This window comes from Lathyrus oleraceus, chromosome 6, assembly GCF_024323335.1.
Source record: "Lathyrus oleraceus cultivar Zhongwan6 chromosome 6, CAAS_Psat_ZW6_1.0, whole genome shotgun sequence".
Lineage (NCBI taxonomy): Eukaryota > Viridiplantae > Streptophyta > Magnoliopsida > Fabales > Fabaceae > Lathyrus > Lathyrus oleraceus.
The window spans coordinates 421,746,121-421,771,621 of record NC_066584.1 but is presented as its reverse complement, the minus strand read 5'-3'; the positions used below and the strand labels follow the sequence as shown (position 1 = coordinate 421,771,621).

The 25,501-nt window shown below is 42.1% G+C and overlaps 1 protein-coding gene across 1 annotated transcript in view; it reads right to left on the bottom strand.

The window, feature by feature from the left end:
- Window positions 1-2,444: 2,444 nt before the first annotated feature.
- LOC127096028 (uncharacterized) overlaps window positions 2,445-25,501 on the bottom strand; it is a 47,304-nt gene continuing 24,247 nt past the window's right edge. The window contains exon 12 of the mRNA XM_051034655.1: window positions 2,445-2,501. Within this exon, the coding sequence (XP_050890612.1) occupies window positions 2,445-2,501 (57 nt within the window). The remainder of the gene's footprint in view (window positions 2,502-25,501) is intronic.

The window sequence follows — 25,501 nt, the reverse complement described above, 5'->3', positions numbered from 1 at the left end:
GCGGGGATCCAAGAAAAGACTATTCACCAATGGCAGCTTCCACTGGGTATTTGGATTTTTATCACTGGACCAGCCAAGACGCTTACCAAAGACTCCCTGGGGATTTTGATTTTTTTCAAAAAAAGGAACTACAACCATACATCGAAAGATGATGAATGGGAACAACGAAATCACAACTAGACGCCAACGGACGACTAGGAAAAACTCGACGTTTGCCGACACCAACGGAGAGGTGACCAGACATCAACGGATGAATGGGAAAAATTCAACGTTTACCGACACCAACGGGGAGGTGATCAGACATCAACTGATGAATGGGAAGACTCGACCAGACGTCAACGGACGAACGGGAGAAGCTCGACGTTTATCGATACCAACGGAGAGGCGACCAGACATCAACGAATGAATGGGAGAAAGAGATACAACCAGACGTCAACGGACGAATGGGAAAAACTCGACGTTTACCAATACCAACGGAGAGGTGACCAGACATCAACGGATGAATGGGAAGACTCGACCAGACGTCAACGGACGAACGGGAGAAGCTCGACGTTTATCGACACCAACGGAGAGGTGACTAGACATCAACGGATGAATGGGAGAAAGAGATACAACCAGACGTCAGCGGACGAATGGGAAAAACTCAACGTTTACCAATACCAACGGAGAGGTGACCAGACATCAACGGATGAATGGGAAGACTCGACCAGACGTCAAAGGACGAACGGGAGAAGCTCGACGTTTATCGACACCAACGGAGAGGTGACCAGACATCAACGGATGAATGGGAGAAAGAGATATAACCAGACGTCAACGGACGAATGGGAAAAACTCGACGTTTACCAATACCAACGGAGAGGTGACCAGACATCAACGGATGAATGGGAGAAAGATACAACCAAACATCAACGGGCGAATGGGAAAAACTCGACGTTTACCAATACAACCGGAGAGGTGACCAGACATCAACGGATGAATGGGAAGACTCGACCAGACGTCAACGGACGAACGCGAGAAGCTCGACGTTTATCAACACCAACGGAGAGGTGACCAGACATCAACGGATGAATGAGAGAAAGATACAACCAAACGTCAACGGACGAATGGGAAAAACTCAACGTTTACCGAAACCAACAGAGAAGTGACCAGACATCAACGAATGAATGGGAAAAACTCGACGTTTACCGAAACCAACGGAGAGGTGACCAGACATCAATGGATGAATGGGAAAAACTCGACGTTTAACGAAACCAACCGAGAGGTGACCAGACATCAACGGATGACTGGGAGAAAGGGGTTGTGACGAACACACGCGGGTGCTGACATGACATTTACCGGTATCACAAGGATGACATCTACATATGTCAAGACAAGGCTAAACACTTGTCGGGGATCTCACTGAGGAGAATCAAACTTTTCTGCCACGGGTGGGTGAGGAAATAAACCTCTCTGGGAGATTACCAACCCTGAATGCTGTCTTTTAAGAGCAACTGTAGCAAATGTGTCGTACAGCTGTTGAACAATGATCCGCCTCTGCCGGGGATATGGTCCAATCAGGTTTAACACATGAATGCATATGTTTGAATTTTTCTATGGCGTAATGCTCCATATTGAATGGAAATGCTACGCTATTTGAGGATGCAATGTTTACTACATGCAAAATGCAAATGAAGAAAAAACCTGCCGGGGAGCAAGTGATTGCTCCGCTGAGCACACAATTCTGATTGGATTCTCCAACTCTGTGAGGAGACGCACTGCTGGGGGTGCTTATCTGATCTGATACTCTGGGGACGGCAGAGGAAATAACTTAACTGGGGATACTCTGTCAGGGGAACACACCAACTTCTCAACCGTGCTGGCGAATAACATTGTTGCTGGAGAAAGGACAAATCCCACCAGGGACAACTTCACTGAATCCAATCCGCTTGGGGACTCCGCCAGGGGAAACAACCAATGCTCATCTCTACTGGGGATACCTACCAATCCATGAGCAGGAGAAACTCTACTGGGGATAATTTTCACCGAACACGATCCACTTGGGGACTCCGCTGGGGGAAACAACCAATACGAACCTCCGCTGGGAAGACCACCCACTTCAAAATTGCTGGGGGAGACAATCACAACCCTGCTGGGGAAATGCATTCACGACTATGCTGAGGATTACACCCGACTGCTGAGGAACAAACTACTCACTGATACCTCCGTTGGGGATACAACAAACTTCAGATTCAGTGGGGATCAACAGCTTTCAGACTAGCTGGGGATAGAATGGCCTTTGAACCTGCTACCCGACTGCTGGGGAAGAACAAATCTAACAGATTTCAGACTTGCTTGGGGAAACAGCCACTTCCGAGCCTGCTGGGGAAACATCCTCAACCCTGCTGAGGAATCCCTGATCTGGACTATGCTAGGGGGAGACAAGTCCTGAACTTGCTTCAGACAATCTAACCTCTCACACTACTGGACAGTGCTGAAATTTCTTTGAACAAACCGTGGCTTATCTGTTTCAGCCAGGAACCAATGGCAATAACCTGCAAAACAGCGAGACATACATGCCCCAGGGGATTGCATGGACAAGATACACCCAAGTGTTATCAACATTCAAAATGATTTTCAAATGTTTTATCCTTCTGCACGTTATTGTCTAGCCTTCATGTTTTTTATATGCAATGTTTATCAAAAATTCGGACGTTTTTGCAAACAAAACAGTAAAAATAAAAAACAAGAGAGAAATTTATCTGAATAACGTCTTTTATTGATTGAAAACGGGCCTGAATCGACAAATACATCGGGAAGCAATTCCTAGGAAGAGGTAATTGCGCACAAAAGGAAATAAACTATCCTATTGGCAATGTGAACACGACATCCACTATTTCCCAATTCTGTTATGACTCACAGATCATCAATTTCCCCCAAATTCCTTGCTTTCTGAGAAGAATGATTGGACCGGTCATATCCTTCGAGATGGTAGACCCTGAAGCACGAAGAAGTACAAATAACTCAGACTGTAGCCTTCGCCTTAATCCCTCTTTTGCCTGAATCGTCCTTTCGGGTTTTCAATCCACCGGGATACCCATTTTTGCCTAAGCCGCCCTTGCGGGTTTTCGACTTACCGGGTGTACATATTCTTTTTATTCTTTATCCCTAACTTTTGCCAGAACCTTTTTCTCTTTTTTCGGTTCGTTGGGATGCCCTTTTTTGCCTGGACTATTTTATTCTTTTCGTCCAGCGGGTCAATTTATGCGAAGTATTTTTTGACTACATCTGAGTTAACAGGGGACGGAAAATCTTCACCATCCATAGTTGTAAGCATCAAGGCTCCACCAGAGAAGACCTTTTTAACAACATATGGACCTTCATAATTCGGAGTCCACTTGCCCCTCTTATCTGTACCTGGAGGAAGGATCCTCTTCAAAACCAAATCACCAGTCTGATAGCTTCGAGGATGCACTTTCTGATCAAAGGCTTTCTTCATCCTTCTCTGATACAACTGCCCATGGCATACAGCTGCTAACCGTCTCTCTTCGATAAGGCTCAACTCATTAAACCTTGTTCGGATCCATTCAGCTTCATCAAGCTTGACATCCAACAGGACTCTCAGAGAAGGAATCTCTACTTCAACAGGTAGGACTGCTTCCATACCATACACAAGGGAGTAAGGGGTTGCCCCGGTCGACGTACGTACTGAGGTACGGTATCCATGCAAAGCGAAAGGCAGCATCTCATGCCAATCCTTGTACGTTACGACCATCTTCTGCATAATCTTCTTGATATTCTTGTTCGCCGCCTCTACAGCACCATTCATCTTCGGTCTGTAAGGAGAAGAATTGTGATGTGCAATCTTGAAATCTTTACAAAGCTCCTTCATCATCTTGTTATTGAGATTCGAGCCATTGCCAGTGATGATTCTCTCAGGAACCCCATAACGACAGATGATTTCCTTCTTAATAAACCGGGCAACCACTTGTTTGGTAACATTGGCATAGGAAGCTGCTTCCACCCATTTGGTGAAGTAATCAATCGCAACCAGGATGAAGCGATGCCCATTAGAAGCAGTAGGCTCAATCTTCCCAATCATATCAATACCCCACATCACGAACGGACAAGGAGAATTCATGACATTCAGAGGGCTTGGTGGTACATGCACCTTATCAGCATAGATCTGACATTTATGGCACTTCCGAGCGTACTTGAAACAATCGGATTCCATAGTCATCCAATAATAACCGGCTCTCAACAATTTCTTGGACATTGCATGACCACCAGCATGGGTACCAAAAGATCCTTCATGCACTTCTTGCATCAACATGTCTGCTTCGTGTCTATCCACGCATCTGAGCAGAACCATGTCGAAGTTCCTCTTGTACAACACATCATCTTGATTCAAATAAAAGCTTCCAGCTAGCCTTCTCAGGGTTTTCTTGTCATTCTTCGACGCACCTTCAGGATACTCCTGGCTCTTGAGGAAATTCTTGATATCATAGTACCACGGCTTCTCATCAACAACAGACTCGGCTGCAAACACATACGCAGGCCTCTCGAGTCGATTCACCGCAACATGTGGCACATGATTCCACCAATGAACCTTGATCATAGAAGACACAGTAGCCAAGGCATCAGCCATCTGATTTTCATCTCGGGGGACATGATACAATTTCACCTTCTTGAAGAAAGTCAGGATCCTTATAGTATAATCTTTGTAAGGAATCAGATGCGGCTGGTGAGTATTCCAATCTCCATTGACCTGGTTAATCACTAGAGCGGAATCTCCATAAATGTCTAGAGTTTTGATCCTTAGATCGATGGCTTCTTCGATCCCCATGATACAAGCTTCATACTCAGCCTCGTTGTTGGTTACGTCAAAAGTCAGTCTGGCAGAAAAAGGTATGTGAGCACCTTTGGGATTAATTAGTACTGCCCCAACACCGTTGCCATTCACATTCATAGCCCCATCAAACATCAACGTCCACTTGTCATCAGGATCCGGTCCTTCCTCGACAAGAGGCTCTTCATAATCTTTCATCTTCAGATACATGATGTCTTCATCAGGGAATTCAAACACCATCGGCTGATAATCATCAATCGGTTGCTCGGCAAGGTAGTTTGATAGAATACTACCTTTGATGGCCTTCTGCAACGTATATTGGATATCATATTCTGTTAAAATCATCTGCCAACGAGCAACACATCCGGTGAGAGTCGGCTTCTCAAAGATGTACTTCACTGGATCCATCTTAGAAATCAATAAGGTAGTATGGTTCAACATATACTGTCTTAGTCGGCGAGCAGCCCAGGCCAAAGCACAACAATTTTTCTCGAGCTGTGAATATCTTATTTCACAGTCGGTAAACTTTTTGCTAAGGTAGTATATGGCATGCTCTTTTCGACCAGACTCGTCATGCTTTCCCAATACATACCCCATCGAACTTTCAGTCACTGACAGGTACATTATCAGAGGCCTCCCAGGAACTTGAGGTATAAGGATTGGAGGTTTCTGTAAATACTCTTTTATCTTATCAAAAGCTTTCTGACAGTCATCATTCCACCTGATTGCTTGATTTTTCCTTAGCAATTTGAAAATTGGTTCACACGTGGCAGTTAGGTGAGATACAAACCGTGCAATGTAGTTCAATCTCCCTAAAAACCCACGAACCTGCTTTTCAGTTTTTGGTTCAGGCATTTTTGTATAGCTTTGACTTTTGCTGGATCAACCTCAATCCCTTTCTCACTGACAATGAAACCTAACAGCTTACCGGATCTCACCCCAAACGTACACTTGTTCGGATTCAGCCTCAGTTTGAACTTTCTCAGTCTTTCAAACAACTTCTGCAAGTTTACCAGGTGCTCCTCTTCTGTCTGCGACTTCGCAATCATATCATCCACGTACACTTGAATTTCTTTGTGCATCATGTCATGAAAGAGAGTCGTCATAGCCCTCTGATAGGTAGCACCGACATTCTTCAGCCCAAATGGCATCACCTTATAGCAGAACGTGCCCAAAGGTGTAATGAATGTCGTCTTTTCCATGTCTTCTGGCGCCATCTTAATCTGATTATAGCCAGAAAATCCATCCATGAAAGAGAAAACCGAAGATTGAGCCGTGTTATCAACCAATACATCAATGTGAGGTAATGGGAAATCATCTTTTGGACTTGCTCTGTTTAGATCCCGGTAATCGACACACATCCTGACTTTGCCATCCTTCTTCGGCACGGGAACGATGTTGGCCACCCACGGGGGATAGTTGGTCACTGCCAGAAATCCCGCATCCAATTGCTTCTGAACCTCTTCCTTGATCTTAACAGCCATATCAGGACTAGTTCTACGAAGCTTCTGCTTCACCGAAGGACAATCTTCTCTGAGAGGTAGCCTATGCACCACAATATCTGTGTCCAACCCAGGCATATCTTGATACGACCAGGCGAATATCTCCATATATTCTCTCAATATTTCAATCAGCCCTCTCTTGACATCTTCCTTCAAAGCAGCCCCGATCTTGATCTCTCTTCTGGCGTCCTCAGTACCCAGGTTAATAATCTCCAACTCCTCCTGATGAGGTTGGATGACCCTTTCCTCTTGCTTCAATAATCTGACCAGTTCTTTAGCGAGTTCACAATCTTCCTCACTCTCCTCTTCAACTTGGTAGATGGGATTATTGAAATCATACTGAGCCATAACAGAACTGTTTATAGTGGAGTCCGTAAGATCAATTCTGCATGTTTAAATGCTTTATTTTAGAAAAAGAGTTCAAGAAAGTCACAAAAACAAAAAACATTGCCATTTTTATTGTTTTTTGAAAAAATAAAAACAAAACAAAAAGACAGGGATCACAAAATTGTTTGCAAAACGTCCTTTATTAATGATATCATTGAAAAACATGATGAGGCCCTACAATGAACCACTACGCCTTGGGCAGAACGTAGGGTTTTGTGCAAAATGAAAAACAAAAGAAAATTACTCTGTTTGAAGAGTAACTTGGACCACTTCTTCAGCTATCCAATTGTTGATCGACTCCCCTGGAGCACACGGTCGAACCCAGTTGTTCAAATCACAATCATTGTCACCGTCTTCACTACTGGCTGCAAAGACGTCACCATGATTCATTAGCCCAGCGCTGGTGAAGGTACTCGGCCCTTTCTGATCTTGAACACCCTGCTGTAAGACCCCAAATGTGTCCCTAAGATCCCTCATGGCATCATATCATAACATTTCATTGCCTCAAGGATCATTGTGCACCTTGCTTCCTTCCCTGTGGGTGGGTTATCTTTTTGAGAGTGATTCTTGATCACCAAGCATTCCTTGCATTTTTATGTCATTGCTTTTCTTTTTATCACTAACCAAAGGTACAAAAATATGTCATCTAACCTTTGTCTTGCAGATGAAGCAATAACAGGTCAAAGCAATCAAAGGCATTCATTGAGCAATAGATGGTGGTCATTCTTGAGATTTGGGCCCCACAATCATTCACAAGAGTTCATATGAGCTATGATGTTATTTTGAAGCAAACTCTCAAGTGGTAGAGGCTTGAATCTCATCAGAACATTTCCCAGTCAATTGAAGACCTAGAAAGTTAACTGCAAAGTCAACTATGGATTTGGAGGTGGGAAGTGATTAGAAATACTTCATTCATGTTCAAACAAGTCTCATTTGACATTTCAAACATCAACATTGAAGAATTTAAAGTCAGGTCAAAACTTTCCCATAATAGAAAGTAACCTATAATTTGAATTTGCCAAAAATGGAAAGGTTTTAACCCAACTTCAACTTCATATTACATCATCAAGAAAGCTTCAAATGAAATTTTGTTGAACATGAAAGTTGTATATCTTTCTCTCCCCTTTCCAAAAAGTCCAAGATCATCAATTTCTCATGTGTGGCTAAGGAGATATGATCAAAACATGGCAAAGTATGCATGAGACTTCAAATGGACATAACTTCTCAACCAAAGCTCCAAAATGAGTGGCTCTTCTTGCAAAATTCTCCTTTTGACCTCTAATTTCTAAATCATGCATCACATTACATAAATTGTCATCACATGATCATTTGGTAATTCATTGGTTTTTTGGAGGGAATTTTTAAAATTCAAATTTGGTGCATTGTTTGAACATTTTGCTATTACCATTTGCTCCAAAATTGGATTTTAAGTGAAATCAAAAGAATTTCGTGTACTGATCACGCATGCACTCCATGCATAAGGGTGAAAGGCCAATTTGCACATACACCTCATTTTTGGTTAATTACACTTAGCTTTGGCTTAAGCATAATTTAAACAGGATTAGCATTGCATATATAAACTAAAACCTAACTGTTTTCAGAGAGGGGGATTCATTTTTCAGATCTAGATCCAAAATCACAAAAAAAATTCTCTCAAACTTTCTTGCAATTTCTTCACACACAATCACTTTCTCTTGGTTGATTCATGCTTCTGAAGTGTTCTTGAGCAAGTTTGGACGTGGAACCAAAGCAAATCGTGCCTTTTTTATTCATACTCAAAGCTTGGAGCATTAATGGCAATGTCAAATTCTGTTGGATTCAAGAGCAATTGAGCTTCAATCTCTCATTCAATCATCTATACAAGTATCATAGAAGACTTTTGGAGCATCACGAGGCCTGGATAACACGATTCAAAGGATCTGCACTTCAAGAGGTTACAATTCGCATCTCTCATTCTTGAATTTCCTTGCCATGATGTTGTAGATCTAAGTATGCTGATCATTCTGAGCTTTGAATCGTGCAAATTGGTGTTGTTTTGAGTGAGATACGATTGATTGAATTTTTTGATGTTGAATCTTGTCTTCTTCGATCCGTGCGTGTTTGATTGTTTTTGCATGAAATGTTTGTGGATTATTGTTGTATGATGAAAGACCTACATGATGCTATGCTCAATTTTGATTTCTGGACACTTTGGATTTTTCTGGAAAATCCAGATGAAGATCTTCATGATCTTCATCTTCAGCGCATGAAGATTCATACATTTTCCAGTTTTCCTACGGATTTAGCTGGGAGTTCATAAGGATTACCTGCGGATTTTTTAAATGCCATGCATGCGCGTGTTTTAGGGCTTGATGATGATACGACGTCGTTTGATTGAGCGCGCCACATTTGAATTCGCCTGTGCTTCGATTCCCCGCTGCAACATATTTTCAAATGCTTCTCATTATTTTCCACTTTCCCTCCATTATTCCTTATATGCTTCACATGTGTTTTTTAATTTTCTCCAACTTTAAAAATTCATAACAATTTGAATATTGATCCAAATATTACCAGGTTTTTTGCACTATGATCCTTATTCTCTCTAGTTTTTTATCATCATGATTTTACAAATTGTGCTTGGCTGGATAATTTTTGTGCTAGAATGTTTGAACATGTATGCTTATTTGACCTTGCCATGCTTATACCTTTGTGAAATGCTTGATTCTTATCCAATGAATGTGAAATTTTGCATGCTATAACTAGACTCATTGCTTGACATTTTGGTGTTGATTTGGTATTTTTATAAATTTCCATTTCTGTTTTATGATTGTGCTAAGTTGGTGTGACAATTTGTGTCACACCTTTTGATGTTCAACTTATATGATGTGGTTGATATGCCAAATGATCTCCAATTGTCCTGATTTTTTGTATGATGCATGTTATGGATGTGGTGAATGAGCATGAATTTTGTTGGAATTATTTGAATCATTTTTGATTTAATTGAGATTTTTCATTCTGGTTAATCACATTTGAGCTTTAAACTTGCCTTGAATTTCTTTTGATCATGAAATGCTTTTGGTTAATGATATTGATGTGAGACCTTTTGGAATGTTTCAAGATGTGTTTGAAATTGATTCATGTTAAATTTCAGCTCCTGTTTTGAATTTTTTCTCCATCTTTGACCCTAGGCTTTGACCTAGTGGTTTGTAGCTTATGTTTGAGCTTTGATTTCAGGTTGAACATCCAAGTTGCATAATTGATGATGCTCCATCACTTGAGTATTGTTGTTTGCCTTTGATTACTAACCTTTGTGTGTTTTGTAGGTTGATGTTAACTCATTTGAGTTTGACTTTTGGCTTACACATTTTGTACATTGGAATTGTCTGTTGCTTATTGACTGTTGTATGTTTGTCTGAGTATTGTACTGATTTGTTTGATGTTTCCACAGGTACTTAAGTTGCTTTAAGTTCATTGTGAACTTTGCTTTGCTTGGTTGCTTAACCACTTAGGTATAATCTCTAATCTTCATGTAGTCTGGAAGACCTACTGTTATTGGTAGGCACCTGTCTGAAGTCCTCCTTAAGAGGCAATGCTTGTGATTGTTTAATTTTTGTGCCAAGCAGGAAAATCCTCTTATGAGGCAATTGGTAGATAAAAGAGATGTGTAATCCATCTCCTACTACTCAGTGTGTCATTCACCTTGCTCACACCATGTGTTGATGCATGGTGAATAATAACCCAAGATCTTATAGAGTCTATTTGTGGAGAAGAGTTCCAACTTTCTGAACTCCCACACCTTCCATTGATCAAAGCTCTCCCTGACCAGGGATAAGAGCTATGAGGCACACCCCTCATCTCCTTTTCATCTGCTTCACCCTAACTCTCAATGTTAGGGTTAAGAGCTCAAAATACCCCATTCCAGTTGGCTGTAAAGCCTAACCTTGTTTGAGCCTAATTGATTGTATATAGTGTGTGCTAATTGACTTGTTTGTTGTTTACTTGATTCATCTGTGCATATCTGCTTGAGTGTGCATTGGTGCATTTATCATCATCAGTTGTATATCATTTCATAAACATTGCTTTATAGCATCTGGTTTTGTCCATGGAGGAGGCAAGCATAAGACCATTGATTGGCAGTTGTATCCTATGATATGGTAGGAGACTAGTATAAGTCCATTGATTGGAATCTGGTATCCATTGTTTCATTTTGTTTTGGGAGACTAGTATAAGTCCATTGATTGGCATCTGGTATCCATGTTTCATTTTGTTTTGGGAGGCTAGTATAAGTCCATTTATTGGCATCTGGTATCCATGTTTCTCTTTGCTTTAGGAGATTGGTATAAGTTCATTGATTAGCATCCGGTATCCATTTTGTTTTGTGAGATTGGAATAAGCCCATTGATTGGCATCCGGTATCCGTTTACTTTGTCCATCTGTTACTTGCTTATTGCATTGTTGCCTATTCCAAAGGAATCACTTGAATCATCTACATATGATCTCAAGAGGTGAACATCTAAGAAGTTTTACTCCCTCACCCTCCCAGATTTTTGTTTCTTTAAACCTCCATTTGCATGTTAATCCAAAACCTGAAAACTATTGTGCAAACATCTTCATTTCTTTTCAAATTATAAACCTAGGCCTTAGGTCTTTGATTTTCCAAACTTCATTTTCATAATACTTCTTTTGAATTGAATTCTAATCATACTTTGACCACTTTTGTGAATAATCCTAATTGGTTAATTTCACTCATTCAATTGTTTTGTGGCTTTGTCCATTCTTGATAAGTTTTCATACATTAGCCATAGGTTTGATTTATCCTAGTTGGTTGATGTTAATCTCACCTTTTGTCCTTAGTGATTGAATTGTAAGACTTCCTTGCTTATTATAGGGTTAACCCCTCATTAGCAAGTTGAAGCTTTTCTCACATGGTGGACTTGTTGTTTGTATAAGGTTGAGTTTTCTCCCGTGGATAACGAAAGACCTTAGGGCTTTTGTGTTTTAGAATGAATCCACTCATACTTTTGGAAATCTTTTAGCCGAACTACGGCGTTTTGATCCTTACCTTCCATGGAAAGGTACGTAGGCAACGGGTTCATCCGTTCAAACACAAAAATAATAACTTGTATATTCTTTTCTCATCCCTTCAATCCATGTTTGCACAATAAATATTTCATAAACAAATAACATTTCGTACAACAAGTGTGAAAAGGGCTCCCTAGGAGTACCTAGGACGTTTTGGGTGCCTAACACCTTCCCATTGCGTAATTAACCCCTTACCCAGATCTCTGATCTTTTCATTAGTTTTCTATGTGTAAAACTTCTTAGGCTTTTGTTCACTTTTTAGCCATTCCTTTGGATAAATAAAAGTGCGGTGGCGACTCGATTCTTTGTATGCTTTGCTTTTGATTTAGTCAATAAATCATAAAGTGACGAATACACCGCTACAGAAAAGTGGCGACTCTGCTGGGGACAACTCCTTGGTGGTTTTGCCTACTTTCCACCCTTGTTGTATGATGTTGTTTATTTGTTATATGACATATTTTTGTACAATTTGGGATTACTGTATTGATTGTAATGTTTGAATTTCTTGATATACAATTGCTTGTGGGCTTGGTGGTCTCTGTGAGATGAGTTCTATACCCGAACTCGAGTGCACCTTAGGATAGGAGAATGGCATAGTCTTGTCGACTTGTGTGGAGTATTCCTTAACAAGTTGACTTGCGAGTCCATTCACTTGGTGGAGGTCATGTTGGACTAATAATGTCACATAAGTTATTTGTGGTTAGGCATTATTCTTTCAATCATGGGCCTTAGAAGCCAAGGACCTTAGTTTACCAAGCCCATCTTGGCCTATTTTTAGGACGTAGTGCGGAGGTCGTTCAGATGTAACATCTGATGCGATTGTTACGCGATACTACACTCATAAGAGTCTCTCTTGAGAATATTTTTGGAATACGAGTATTCGTTCCTCCGATAATATTCGAAAGATGGGATGATGACTATGGGAACCTCTGGTAGAACATGTTCGGCAGGTTTAACCATAGTACACTCCCGTTGGGTGGTTCTTAACCGAGACTCCATGCTCGTGACTCGCAACAAACCCGTGATTCATGGTTGAGTCGTTCAGACATCCTTAATATCAATGGAACTTGGGTGTCGATAAGGTGTAAACCATAATCCACCAAAATGGATGATTGATATTTAGGATGATTGAGCCGGTTCATGTATCGTTAATATCAATGGAACTTGGGTGTCGATAAGGTGAAAACCATAATCCACCAAAATGGATGATTGATATTAAGGATGCTATGAGCTTTCCCATGACCTTTGTCTGGTGTGCTTTGCTTGATCCTTGAGTGTGATTGCTGCATTCATACATTCATGCATTCATCTGCATTCATGTCATCAGAAAAATCAGAAAATTTTCAAGGAACTTAAAGGGTTATTTGCAAAATTTTCAGACATGGAAAGACCAAAAAGGCATACAAAGAAGTACAGCTTTCGACAGCTCGATCTGAAAGAGTTAAGGAATTAGACATCTTATGTATTAGATCCCTTGGGTTTCAAAGCTCGTTATGGGAAGCTTCTGCCTCTGTTGACTACTCAAGTTGATGAAGGGTTGATGAGTACTTTGGCGCAGTTTTATGATCCTCTGTATCACTGCTTCTCTTTTCCGGACTTTCAGTTGTTGCCTACGCTTGAGGAGTATGCTCATCTCGTGGGTATTCCCATTCTGGATCAGGTGCCGTTCAGTGGCTTGGAGAGTATTCCGACCTCTCGAGAGGTTGCAGACTTGTTGCACATAGATGAATCCCTGATTGAGGCGCATATGACTACCAAAGGTGGAATTCAGGGTCTTCCTTCTGATTTCCTCATCGCTAAAGCTACCGTTTATGGGAAGGCCATGAGTGAGGATGCCTTTGAGGCCATATGCGTGCTTCTCATCTATGGTTTGGTATTATTCCCCAACATCGACAAATTTGTGGATGTGAACGCCATTAGGATCTTTTCTGTTCTTAATCCCGTTCCTACTCTGTTGGGTGATACCTATTTTTCTTTGCATCTAAGGAATGCAAAGGGTGGAGGAGTTATTGTGTGCTGTTTGCCTCTGTTGTATAAGTGGTTTATTTCTCACTTACCGCAGACGGTTGCTTTCAAGGAGAACAAGGGATGTCTACGGTGGTCTACGAGGCTTATGTCTCTCACTAATGACGATATCTCTTGGTATGATCGCGTGTATGATACAGTTCAGATTATTGATTATTGTGGTGAATTCCCTAATGTGCCTCTTCTTGGTACATGTGGTGGGATCAACTACAACCCTATCTTAGCACGTCATCATCTTGGGTTCCCCCTAAAGGATAAACCTCATAACATTCTGTTAGAAGGTGTGTTCTTTCAGGAGGGTAAAGATCCCCAAGGTCTGAAAGCCAGGATGGTCCACGCTTGGCGCAAGATTCACAAGAAGGGTAGAAACGAGTTGGGTCCGAAGAACTGCATTGCTTTGGAGTCGTATACTTCTTGGGTCAGACAGAGAGCTTCTGAGTATCTTATGCCATATGATTATTCGAGACCTACACCGTTGGTTGTGGCCGGGCCTTTAACCCTCCCTAACCAAGGTGTAGAGGAGTTAAGAGAAGAAGACCTTTCACGTGCCTAGATCCGTGAAAGAGAAGAGTTGCTCCAACAGCTTAAGGAAAAGGACGCTCTGATTGAATTCCTCGAGCACCAGGTGATAGATGATCCGAATGATACCAGGACTTCTCTACTTCCTCAGTCTTCCAAATTCTGGAAGAGGAAGTATGATCAACTTGCTAAGGAGAAAGCGGATATGGAAGCGGCATATGAGAGAGATCAAGAAACTTTGTGCATCTCGTCTTCCAGCATCTCGAGCTTCTAGGGATCCAAAGGATGTTTATTTTCCTTTTCCCTTGTAATAATCAACAATGCTGTACTTCTTTGTCTCAAATATATTTGATGAGATATTTTTCCATATGCGATTAAATGTTTAAAATTTCAAAATTTGCAAATAGAACCCTAAAAGTTCCTTGAAATAAAAACAAAGCATATGCACGAGCATTGCATGCATCATCTTGCATAAGTAGGTTGTTCTGGTCTTCTTGTCTGTGGCCTAACTCTGTGCTCTTCATTTATTTTGAAGACAAGCTGACTCATTGGTACTACACCCGAGCTAATTCTGCAAGAGTGATGGATCAACTTGAACAAGAGAACCGTGAACTGAAAGAAGAGGTTGCCAGATTGAGTGCTCTGATGGAGCAGTTCTTAGCTGCTCAGAATCAACCGTCTCCACCGCCTGCAACTCCTCCCTAGAGGACTGTTATATCAGAGGTTGTCTCCTCGACTGTGCCAGCTGCTAGTGCCCATTTCATGCCGAATGCCATGCCAGCCGGGTTTCCTTGGGGTATGCCTCCAGGTTTTATGCCTGATATTCCAGCTCCTACATTTTCTTCTATGCCGGCATCTAGCCTGGTCCTTGCAATGCCTCCTCCTGTCGTGCATACCATTCCCAGGGTAGACGACACCATCTATGATTCTGAGCCGTCTGAGGGCCCAGATGTTAATGAAAAGATGGAAGCTATGAATGACCAATTTCTTGAACTCCGCAAGGAATTGAAGACCCTCCGAGGGAAAGATTTGTTCGGCAAGTCTGCTGCTGAACTGTGTTTGGTTCCCGGTGTCAAAATACCTGTCAAGTTCAAAGTCCCAAACTTTGAGAAGTATAAGGGGAACACCTGCCCGCTCAGTGACCTGGTTATGTATGCCAGGAAAATGTCTACTTAAACAGATAATGATCAGTTGATGATTCATTATTTCCAGGATAGTTTGTATGGTGCAGCTCTTCGTTGGTATATGAGCCTTGATAGCGCAAACATTCGTTCCTTCAACGATCTTGGCGAAGCCTTCGTCAAGCAATATAAATATAATGTGGATATGGCTCCTGACCGGGATCAGCTCAGGGCCATGTCCCAGAAGGACAAAGAGACATTTAAAGAGTATGCCCAGAGGTGGCGAGAGCTGGCAGCTCAGATTACTCCTCCGCTGGAAGAGAAGGAGATGACTAAGATCTTTTTGAAAACTCTTAGTTCATTTTATTATGAGCGGATGGTCGCTAGTGCTCCCTCTGATTTCACCGAGATGGTGAACATGGGGATGCGATTGGAGGAAGGAGTCCGGGAAGGACGGTTATCTAAGGATGAAGGCTCTTCTAAACAATACGGGGCGTTTAAGAAGAAAGATGGGGAGGCACATGCTGTGCAATCCCATGCTAAACCCAGAAGACCCTCTGCCAAGAGGAAGCCTGTGCGTCATGCCAGCAGTCAACACCAGGTGGCTAGTGTAGCACCTGTCTTCAAAGACAATTATCAGCATCAGCAACATCAACATAATCAGCAACAACCTCAGTATCAACAACAGCATCGTCCACAGCAACAGGCTTACCAGCCTCGTGGCAACAGTAATAAAGATAATTTGAATTATGATAGGAAGAAGATCACTTTCGATCCTATTCCTATGTCATACGCTGAGCTATATCCCTCTTTAATAGAGCGGAAACTGATTACCCCGAGGGATCCTCCGGCCGTGCCTGCTAACCCGCAGTGGCGGTACAAGCCCGACCAGCATTGTGTTTATCATTCCGGTGCTCCGGGTCACAATATAGAAAACTGCTATCCGTTGAAGACTAAGGTTCAAGACCTTATGAGATGCGGCATTCTGAGCTTTGAGGACTCAGGCCCCAATGTTACGAAGAACCCATTGCCCGAGCATGGGAAGTCGATTAACATGGTCCAGGGTTGCCCTGGCAAATATAAGGTCAAATATGTAAGCCATATTCGACAGTCATTGGTTGAGTTGCATCGTCTGCTGTGTGATTACAGTCATATGGAACACGACCATGACAAATGCCGTATCTGCTCTGTCAATCGTCTGGGTTGTCGCCAAGTGCGCAGAGAGATTCAAGAGCTGCTAGATGATGGTACCATTGAAATTCTTCAAAACAGAAATGTTGATGAAGACGAACCAGAAGTAAATGTGATTTCTCCTGTGTTCAAGATTCTTGAGCCTGTTGTCATCCGTTATGATGGTAGCAAGCCGAAGGTTTCTCCTTCTTTGGTGATCAAGCCTGCAGGCCTTGTGCCTTATACTTTAGATAGAGCTATTCCCTTCTACTATAATCCAGTTGCTGTGGAAGATAGGAAAGAAGTGCCTTTGCCTTCATCCTCTGTTGTGAGTATAGCTGATGTAAGCGGATTGACCCATAGTGGTCGTGTATTTTCAGCGCCAAAGCCTCAGGCTAAGGCTGATTCTGATGTTCGTCCGGTTGGGACTACGGTGAATGTTCCGAATCCGGCACCTGTTGCCAAACCCTCCTCTGTACAAAAGACTCCTGCTTATTCTGTTGGCCCGAGTGGCATTGTGAATGAAGACTGTGATGAGATGCTGAGGCTCATCAAGAAGGGTGAGTACAATGTTGTAGACCAACTTCTACAAACGCCGTCCAAGATCTCCGTGCTATCTTTGCTTCTGAATTCAGAACCCCATAGGGAGGCTCTGCAGAAAGTGTTGGACGTGGCTTATGTTGATCACGACGTCACAATTGAACAGTTTGATAGTATAGTTGCAAACATTACTGCTTGCAACACTTTGAGTTTCTGTGACGCTGATCTCCCTGAGGAGGGAAGAGACCACAACATGGCTTTACATATTTCTATGAATTGCAAGACCGACGCCATGTCCAACATGCTGGTGGACACTGGGTCATCTTTGAATGTATTGCCGAAGACCACTCTTTCGAGACTGTCATATCAGGGGCCTCCCATGAGGCAAAGTGGTGTTGTTGTGAAAGCTTTCGATGGGTCGCGTAAGACCGTGATTGGGGAAGTTGATCTCCCAATCAAGATTGGCCCAAGTTATTTCCAAGTTACCTTTCAGGTTATGGATATCCACCCATCTTATAGTTGTCTCCTTGGTAGACCATGGATTCACGAGGCTGGCGCCGTGACATCCACCCTACACCAGAAGCTGAAATTCGTCAAGAATAAGAAACTGGTTGTGGTAGGGGGAGAAAAGGCTCTCCTGGTTAGCCACTTGTCTTCTTTCTCATATATTGATGTTGAGGATGAAGTTGGAACGCCTTTCCAAGCTTTGTCTATAGCTGAGCCGATTGAGAAGAAATCTCCTTCATTTACTTCCTATCGTGATGCGAAACTGGCCATTGAATGTGGTGCAGTTGCTGGTTTAGGGAAGATGATTGAGCTTGAAGATAATAAGTCCCGGGCTGGCATTGGCTATTCTTCTGGGGCATTCAATGAGAAAGGGCTGTTCAAGAGTGGAGGTTTCATCCATGCTGATCAAGATGAGGAAGTTGCTGCTATCCTGGAAGAGGATGCAGAGGATTTGAGCAACTTCGTTATCCCTGGCGGGATCTGCCACAATTGGGTCGCTGTGGATGTTCCTACGGTCATTCATAAGTCAGCGTAATTTGTTCACTTTGTTCAAAAACCCTTCTCCCATGCCAAAAGGAGAAGTGATGACATTGTCGGCATCATATATACAATGATATTTTCATTCAATTAATGCATTGTTAAACATTTGTTTTTCCATTTGTTTTCACTTTTTGCTTTTGCATGAAATCGGTGATCACAAAAAACCAAAAAAAACAAGAATAAAAGCAATCATTTCATCTGCATAATGATTTGTTCGTCTAAATTCTAAAGTTTTTATTATCCAAAATCATTATGCAGGTTGATTCTAAAACCCATTGAACATAATGATCCAACGCCATCTCCCAATTTTGAATTCCCTGTATTTGAGGCAGAGGAAGATGATGTTGAAGGGATTCCTGATGAGATTTCCCGTCTCCTTGAGCACGAGAAGAAGATCATTCAGCCGCATCTCGAAGATCTGGAAACAGTCAACTTGGGGTCTGAAGATTGTGTTTGTATGGTGAAGATTGGGGCACTTCTTGAAGAGTCTGTCAAGAAGGGGTTGATCAGTTTGCTGCGGGAATATTCTGATATCTTCGCTTGGTCGTATGAAGACATGCCAGGTCTAGATACAGATATTGTGCAACATTTCCTTCCTTTGAAGCCTGAGTGCGTGCATGTGAAGCAGAAGCTCAGAAGAACTCATCCAGATATGGCAATGAAGATCAAAGAGGAAGTTCAGAAGCAAATTGATGCGGGGTTTCTGGTGACTTCTACATATCCTCTATGGGTGGCCAATATTGTGCCAGTGCCTAAGAAAGACGGAAAAGTCCGTATGTGTGTTGATTACAGAGATTTGAATAAAACTAGTCCGAAAGATGATTTCCCTCTACCACACATTGATATGTTGGTAGACAATACAGCTAAATTCAAAGTCTTTTCCTTTATGGACGGATTTTCCGGGTATAATCAAATCAAGATGGCACCCGAGGATATGGAGAAGACAACATTCATCACACCTTGGGGAACATTCTGTTATCGAGTGATGCCCTTCGGTTTGAAGAACGCCGGAGCCACGTATCAACGTGCTATGACTACCTTGTTTCATGATATGATGCACAAGGAGATAGAGGTCTATGTTGATGATATGATTGCTAAGTCCCGAATGGAAGTTGAACATGTTGAGCATTTGTTGAAGCTTTTCCAGCATCTGAGGAAGTACAAGCTTCGTCTGAATCCGAACAAATGTACATTTGGAGTCCGTTCCGGCAAGTTGTTGGGTTTTGTTGTCAGCGAGAGAGGTATTGAGGTTGATCCTGCAAAGGTCAAAGCAATACAAGAGATGCCTGCGCCCATAACTGAAAAGCAAGTCCGAGGTTTTCTTGGCCGCTTGAACTATATTTCCATATTTATATCCCACATGACTGCCGCATGTGCGCCGATATTCAAGCTCCTCCGGAAAGATCAATCTCATGATTGGACCGAGGATTGCCAGAAGGCTTTCGACAGCATCAAAGAGTATCTGTCTGAACCTCCGATCTTGTCTCCGCCTGTAGAAGGAAGACCTCTGATCATGTATTTGACTGTTCTTGAAGACTCGATGGGTTGTGTACTCGGTCAACAAGACGAATCAGGGAAGAAAGAATCTGCTATCTACTACCTCAGTAAGAAGTTTACTGATTGTGAGTCTCGATACTCTATGCTAGAGAAGACGTGTTGTGCTTTGGCTTGGGCTGCTAAGCGTTTACGCCAGTACATGATAAATCATACAACTTGGTTGATATCCAGAATGGATCCAATCAAGTATATTTTTGAGAAGCCTGCTTTAACTGGGAGGATTGCCCGTTGGAAGATGTTGTTATCTGAGTATGATATCGAGTATCGAGCTCAAAAAGCTATCAAAGGTAGTATCTTGGCTGACCATTTAGCGCACCATCCGATTGAAGATCATCAGTCTGTTCAGTACGACTTCCCAGACGAGGAGATTCTGTATTTGAAAATGAAAGATTGTGATGAGCCTACATTTGATGAAGGTCCAGAACCTGGTTCCAGATGGACGATGGTGTTTGATGGCGCTGTAAATCAGTACGGAAATGGTATTGGGGCAGTAATCATTACTCCTCATGGCACACATATTCCGTTTACAGCAAGGCTAACTTTCAAATGCACGAATAATATGGCTGAGTATGAGGCCTGTATTATGGGACTGGAAGAATGTATTGATTTGAGAATCAAGCATCTTGATGTGTATGGTGATTCGGCCTTGGTTGTCAATCAGATCAAGGGGGAATGGGAGACGAATCAGCCTGGTCTCATTCCGTATAGAGATTATGCGAGGAGGATTTCAACGTTCTTTACTGAAGTTGACTTTCATCATATTCCTCGAGAGGATAATCGGATGGCAGATGCGCTTGCTACGCTTGCTTCAATGATTGTAGTCAAGTATTGGAATGAAGTTCCCAATATCACCGTGATGCGCTTGGGTAGACCAGCTCACATATTTCCAGTTGAAGAAGTGAATGATGACAAGCCTTGGTATTTTGATATCAAGAATTTCCTCCAGAACCAGGTCTACCCGCCTGGGGCATTTGTGAAAGACAGGAAAACTTTGAGAAGGTTGTCAGGCAGTTTCTACCTCAGTGGTGAAGTGCACTATAAGAGAAATTTTGACATGGTTTTGCTCAGATGCGTGGATAGACACGAAGCAAACCTGTTGATGACTGAGGTCCATGAGGGTTCATTTGGTACTCACTCCAATGGACATGCCATGGCTAGAAAGATGCTGAGATCAGGCTACTATTGGCTGACAATGGAGTCTGACTGCTGCAAATATGTGAAGAAATGCCACAAGTGTCAAATTTATGCGGATAAGATTCATATTCCTCCGACACTTCTGAATGTGATTTCATCACCATCGCCTTTCTCTATGTGGGGAATTGACATGATTGGCATGATTGAACCGAAGGCGTCCAATGGACACAGGTTTATTCTCGTAGCAATTGATTACTTCACCAAATGGGTTGAAGCCGCTTCGTATGCGAATGTGACCAGGCAGGTGGTCGTGAAGTTTATTAAGAATCAGTTGATTTGCCGTTATGGTGTGCCAGATAAGATCATTACTGATAATGGATCTAATCTGAATAATAAGATGATGGAAGATGAATGGGGCTGTTGAAGTTGCTAATAGGAATATCAAGAAGATTATCCAGAAGATGACAGTTACGTACAAAGATTGGCATGAGATGTTGCCATTTGCTTTGCATGGTTATCGTACATCTGTCCGCACTTCAACAGGGGCAACCCCTTTCTCTCTTGTTTACGGCATGGAGGCTGTTCTCCCAGTAGAGGTGGAGATCCCATCGATGAGAGTCTTGATGGAAGCCAAGTTGATTGATGCTGAATGGATTCAGAGTCGTTACGACCAGCTGAATTTGATTGAAGAGAAGCGGTTGACTGCCATGTGCCATGGTCAGTTATATCAGCAGAGAATGAAGAAAGCATTCGATAAGAAGGTCAAGCCTCGTGTGTTCCGAGAAGGTGACCTCGTGCTCAAGAAAGTCTTGTCTTTCGCGCCCGATTCCAGGGGCAAGTGGACTCCAAACTATGAAGGTCCATATGTTGTTAAGAGAGCCTTTTCAGGCGGAGCTTGGATGCTTACAACAATGGATGGGGAGGATTTCACTCGTCCTGTGAATTCAGATGCAGTCAAGAAATACTTTGCCTAAAAAAAGGTATATAAAAGAAAAAACAGAATAGCTCGCTAAGTTGAAAACCCGAAAGGGCGGCTTAGGCAAAAATGAGCGTCTCTGTGGAAAACCCGAAAGGGCTATCTAGGCAAAAGTTAGAGACATTGGAAAAAAGAATAGTTGTATCCCGCTAGATTGAGTACCCCACCCTGGGGCAATCTAGGCAAAAATTAGGGATTTGGCAAGTAACTGCATCCTGACAAGACCTTATGTTCCGCAGCCGTCTGTTCGTCAGAGATTCTTGATTCGTCGTTGACTGAAGCTTCGAATACATCGAAATTCAAATTGGTAGAGAAAGGATCATTATGTTCAATGTAGCCCTCTTCCAACATATATCACCGATTTCAAATTTGTACAGATCTATGGAGTCTTGCCATTCGCAGACTACCATTCCATCAAATCAATTTGAGCTTTTATCCAATTATTTGCACTCTTATTTGTTTCAATTCAACAAATGTTTTGCATGTTTTAATTGATAAAATGTCATTGTTTTAAACAATAAATTTTTCAAATTTTGTTTTAAACAAAGTGAATATTCATAATGATGAAAAGATACTTAAGAATTTCTCAGTGCTCTCCCAAGGGTGGCATGATTGCCAACAGGGTAAGACATTTGTTCATATTCCTGGCATTGGTTGTATCCTCTTTCTCCAGATAGTTGTTAGGGTTGTTCCCTAAGCAGAGCTTCTGTTGGGATTTTGTTCCCCAGAGCAGAGTGTTTGTTGGGAACTTCAGCAATCCTCTCCAACAATATTCTCTCCCCAGCATGGTTGCTTTCCTTTTGGAGGATTCAGCAATCGGTGGGCTGACATCCCGGTACTTCGTCTGTTTCCTCAGTATAGTCGCCAGCGGAGTTATTGGCTTGATGTACTTCATTTATGCTATCTTTCTCCATCAGAGTGCTTGTTGAGGTTTTCACCTCTTATCCCTTCAGCAGAGCAGTGATTATTTCATCCTCAGCAGTTTGTTAGTTTCCTCTTGGAAGGTTCAGCATTTGGTGGTTGATCACCAGCTCTCCTTCTCTTCCTCAGCTAATTCGCCAGTAAATTTGTGGTACGGTGGATTGTGTTCGTGATTTGTTTCCCTGCGGAAGTTTCGTGATTTCCCTGCAGTATCTCCAACAGAGTGGTTTCCTCAACAGAGTTGCTTTTGTAGCAGTTGTTGCCTGTTGTAAACTCTTGTTCCCTATTTGGGTTGGTGGTCTATCATCCATAAATTTGGTTGATTTCCTGATGCTTTTGATCCCCAGTAGAGTGGCTTGTGGCAGAATCTACTTGTGTGATCTATTTTTCCCTCAGTGGGTTTATCCCCAATGGAGTGGCTGGCAGTATTCCCAGTAGAGTGGCTTGTGGCAGAATCTACTTGTGTGTTCCGTTCTCTTCAGCGTTTCTTGCTTGTGCAGTGAACTCTTGTTTCCCAGTCGATACTGAGGATCCCCCTGCAGAAATCTCGGGATTTCTCCTTTTCCCCAACAGACTTGTTTTGGTGGCAGTTTCTGCCTGTTGTGAACTTTTGTTCCCCAGTTGGGATGATTGATGATCCATCACTCAGAGATTTTGTGATTTCTTTGATATCTCCGATCTTTTGCTTCCCTGCAGATCTTTGCTTTTAGCAGTTAGATCTCCAGCAGATTGGCTTTCCTTGGATTTTCCTCCGGAAGTGTAGTACAGGGCCTTTGGTTCCTGGGTTGTTGGTGTTAGATATGTCAGTTTTATCAGCATTCATCAAACATAAATCACGCATATTCATGCATACTTTCAAGATTCAGATATTCATGTTGCATTTTTTTGCCATATATCTTTTGTTTGTTGTCTCCTGCTAATGGTGATATAGATCTCTCTAGTAGATATCCCCAAGCAGATGTCGGGTGTCTAATATCTCAATATAGAGTCAGCCCCATAAGCAGAAAGTGTCTGTCTTTCCTTCTGCAGTTCCCCACTGAGATATATCCTCGTGGATGACGGTTTCTTTCGTTTCCTCCCAACACATATATTGGGATGGACCTTCCTACTGAGTTATATCCTCATTAGGACGAGTCTTGATTCAGTTTACCTTTCGGTTTGATCCTGAATTGGCATTTGTCAGCTGTCTTTTGTACTTCCCTGTGGAATAAATGAATGAACTGCCCAGTAACCGGCAATAATTCTTTTTATCCCCAGCGGAGTTTGGGCCTCTACCCAGTAACCGGTAGTTGTAAGTCCTATGTTCCCTTTCTTCTTGGTGGAATTTGTGGTTATATACCTTTTATTCTTCAGCAAGAGTTGATGGTCTTCTACCCGATATTCCCGGTAGTCGTAAATCCTATTTTTCTTGCTCTCTATCAGTTGGTGATTTGTTATAAACCCTATTTTGTTTCCCCGTGCGGAATTGTGATTCTTTCATTCCCACGCGAGCGTTGTTGGTTTTCTACCCAGTATTCGGTAGTTATAAACCCTACTTTTATCCCCTAACAGAGGTAACCTTTGTGGTTCATTCTGGTTGATGGTGGATCTTGTGGTCTTCTACCTAGTTTTCGGTAGTTGTAAATCCTATGTTGCTGTTGTCTCCCTAGCGGAGTCTGTGCTTGCTTGTGGATAATTGCCGTATGCTAGCAATTTTATCCTCAGCCAGATTTTTGGTCTTCTACCCCGTATTCGGTAGTTGTAAATCCTAATTTCTCCCTTTTGCAGAGTTGACCTTGTTGTTCATCCTAACCGATGATGGTTACTCTTTGTGGTTATCTCCATCCAGTATTCGATGTTGATATTCCCTCTTTCTCCTGGGTAATTGTCGTATGCTAGCAATTGTACCCCCAGTAGATCTTTCCTTGTGGATAATTGCCGGATGCTAGCAATTTTATCCTCAGCGGGTCCTTTCACTGTATGCCAGTGATTTGTTCCCTGGATCATTGAGGTTTATCAATGTATCCCCGGTGAGTTCTCTTTCATTTACCCTTTTTGCTTGGTAATGATTGTTGCCTCCTTTGATCGGTCATCTTTATATACCTAGTTGTGGTATCTTGATGCCTTTCTTTTCGGTTGATTTATCCTTTATTAACCCAATAACCGGTTGTGGATAATCTTCCATGCGAGTATGTTATCTACGTTCTGACGGTAATAGATAATATATCTCATGCACTCTTCGGTCGAAGCCTGTTGTGTTTCCCTAGTCGAGTAATATTCGTGTCCCCTTGTGGAATCGGATATTCTTTGTTCTTTCTTTTCGAGTGTATTATTCACGTTCTGACGGTAATGAATAATATATCTCAGTCGCTCTCTGGTTGGAATCCTTTGTTGTTTTTTCCAGCAGAGTAAGATTCATATTTCTTTATATAATTGAATATCCATCCTTTGATAAGTTTGCGTTTAGCTCTCTTTCGGATGATGAGTGTTTTGGCATATATACCAATTCACGTTTTCGGTAGGTCACCTATTATATACCCAGTAACCGGTATCTCTGGTGTCTCTTCCTTTTCGAGTATGTTATCTACGTTCTGACGGTAATAGATAATATATCTCATGCGAGTATACTATTCACGTTCTGACGGTAATGGATATTATATCTCATACGCTCTTTGGGTTTTTTTCCCCAAGCTGAGTAAGATTCGTTTTCCCGTTGCGGAGTCGAATGTCCATCCTG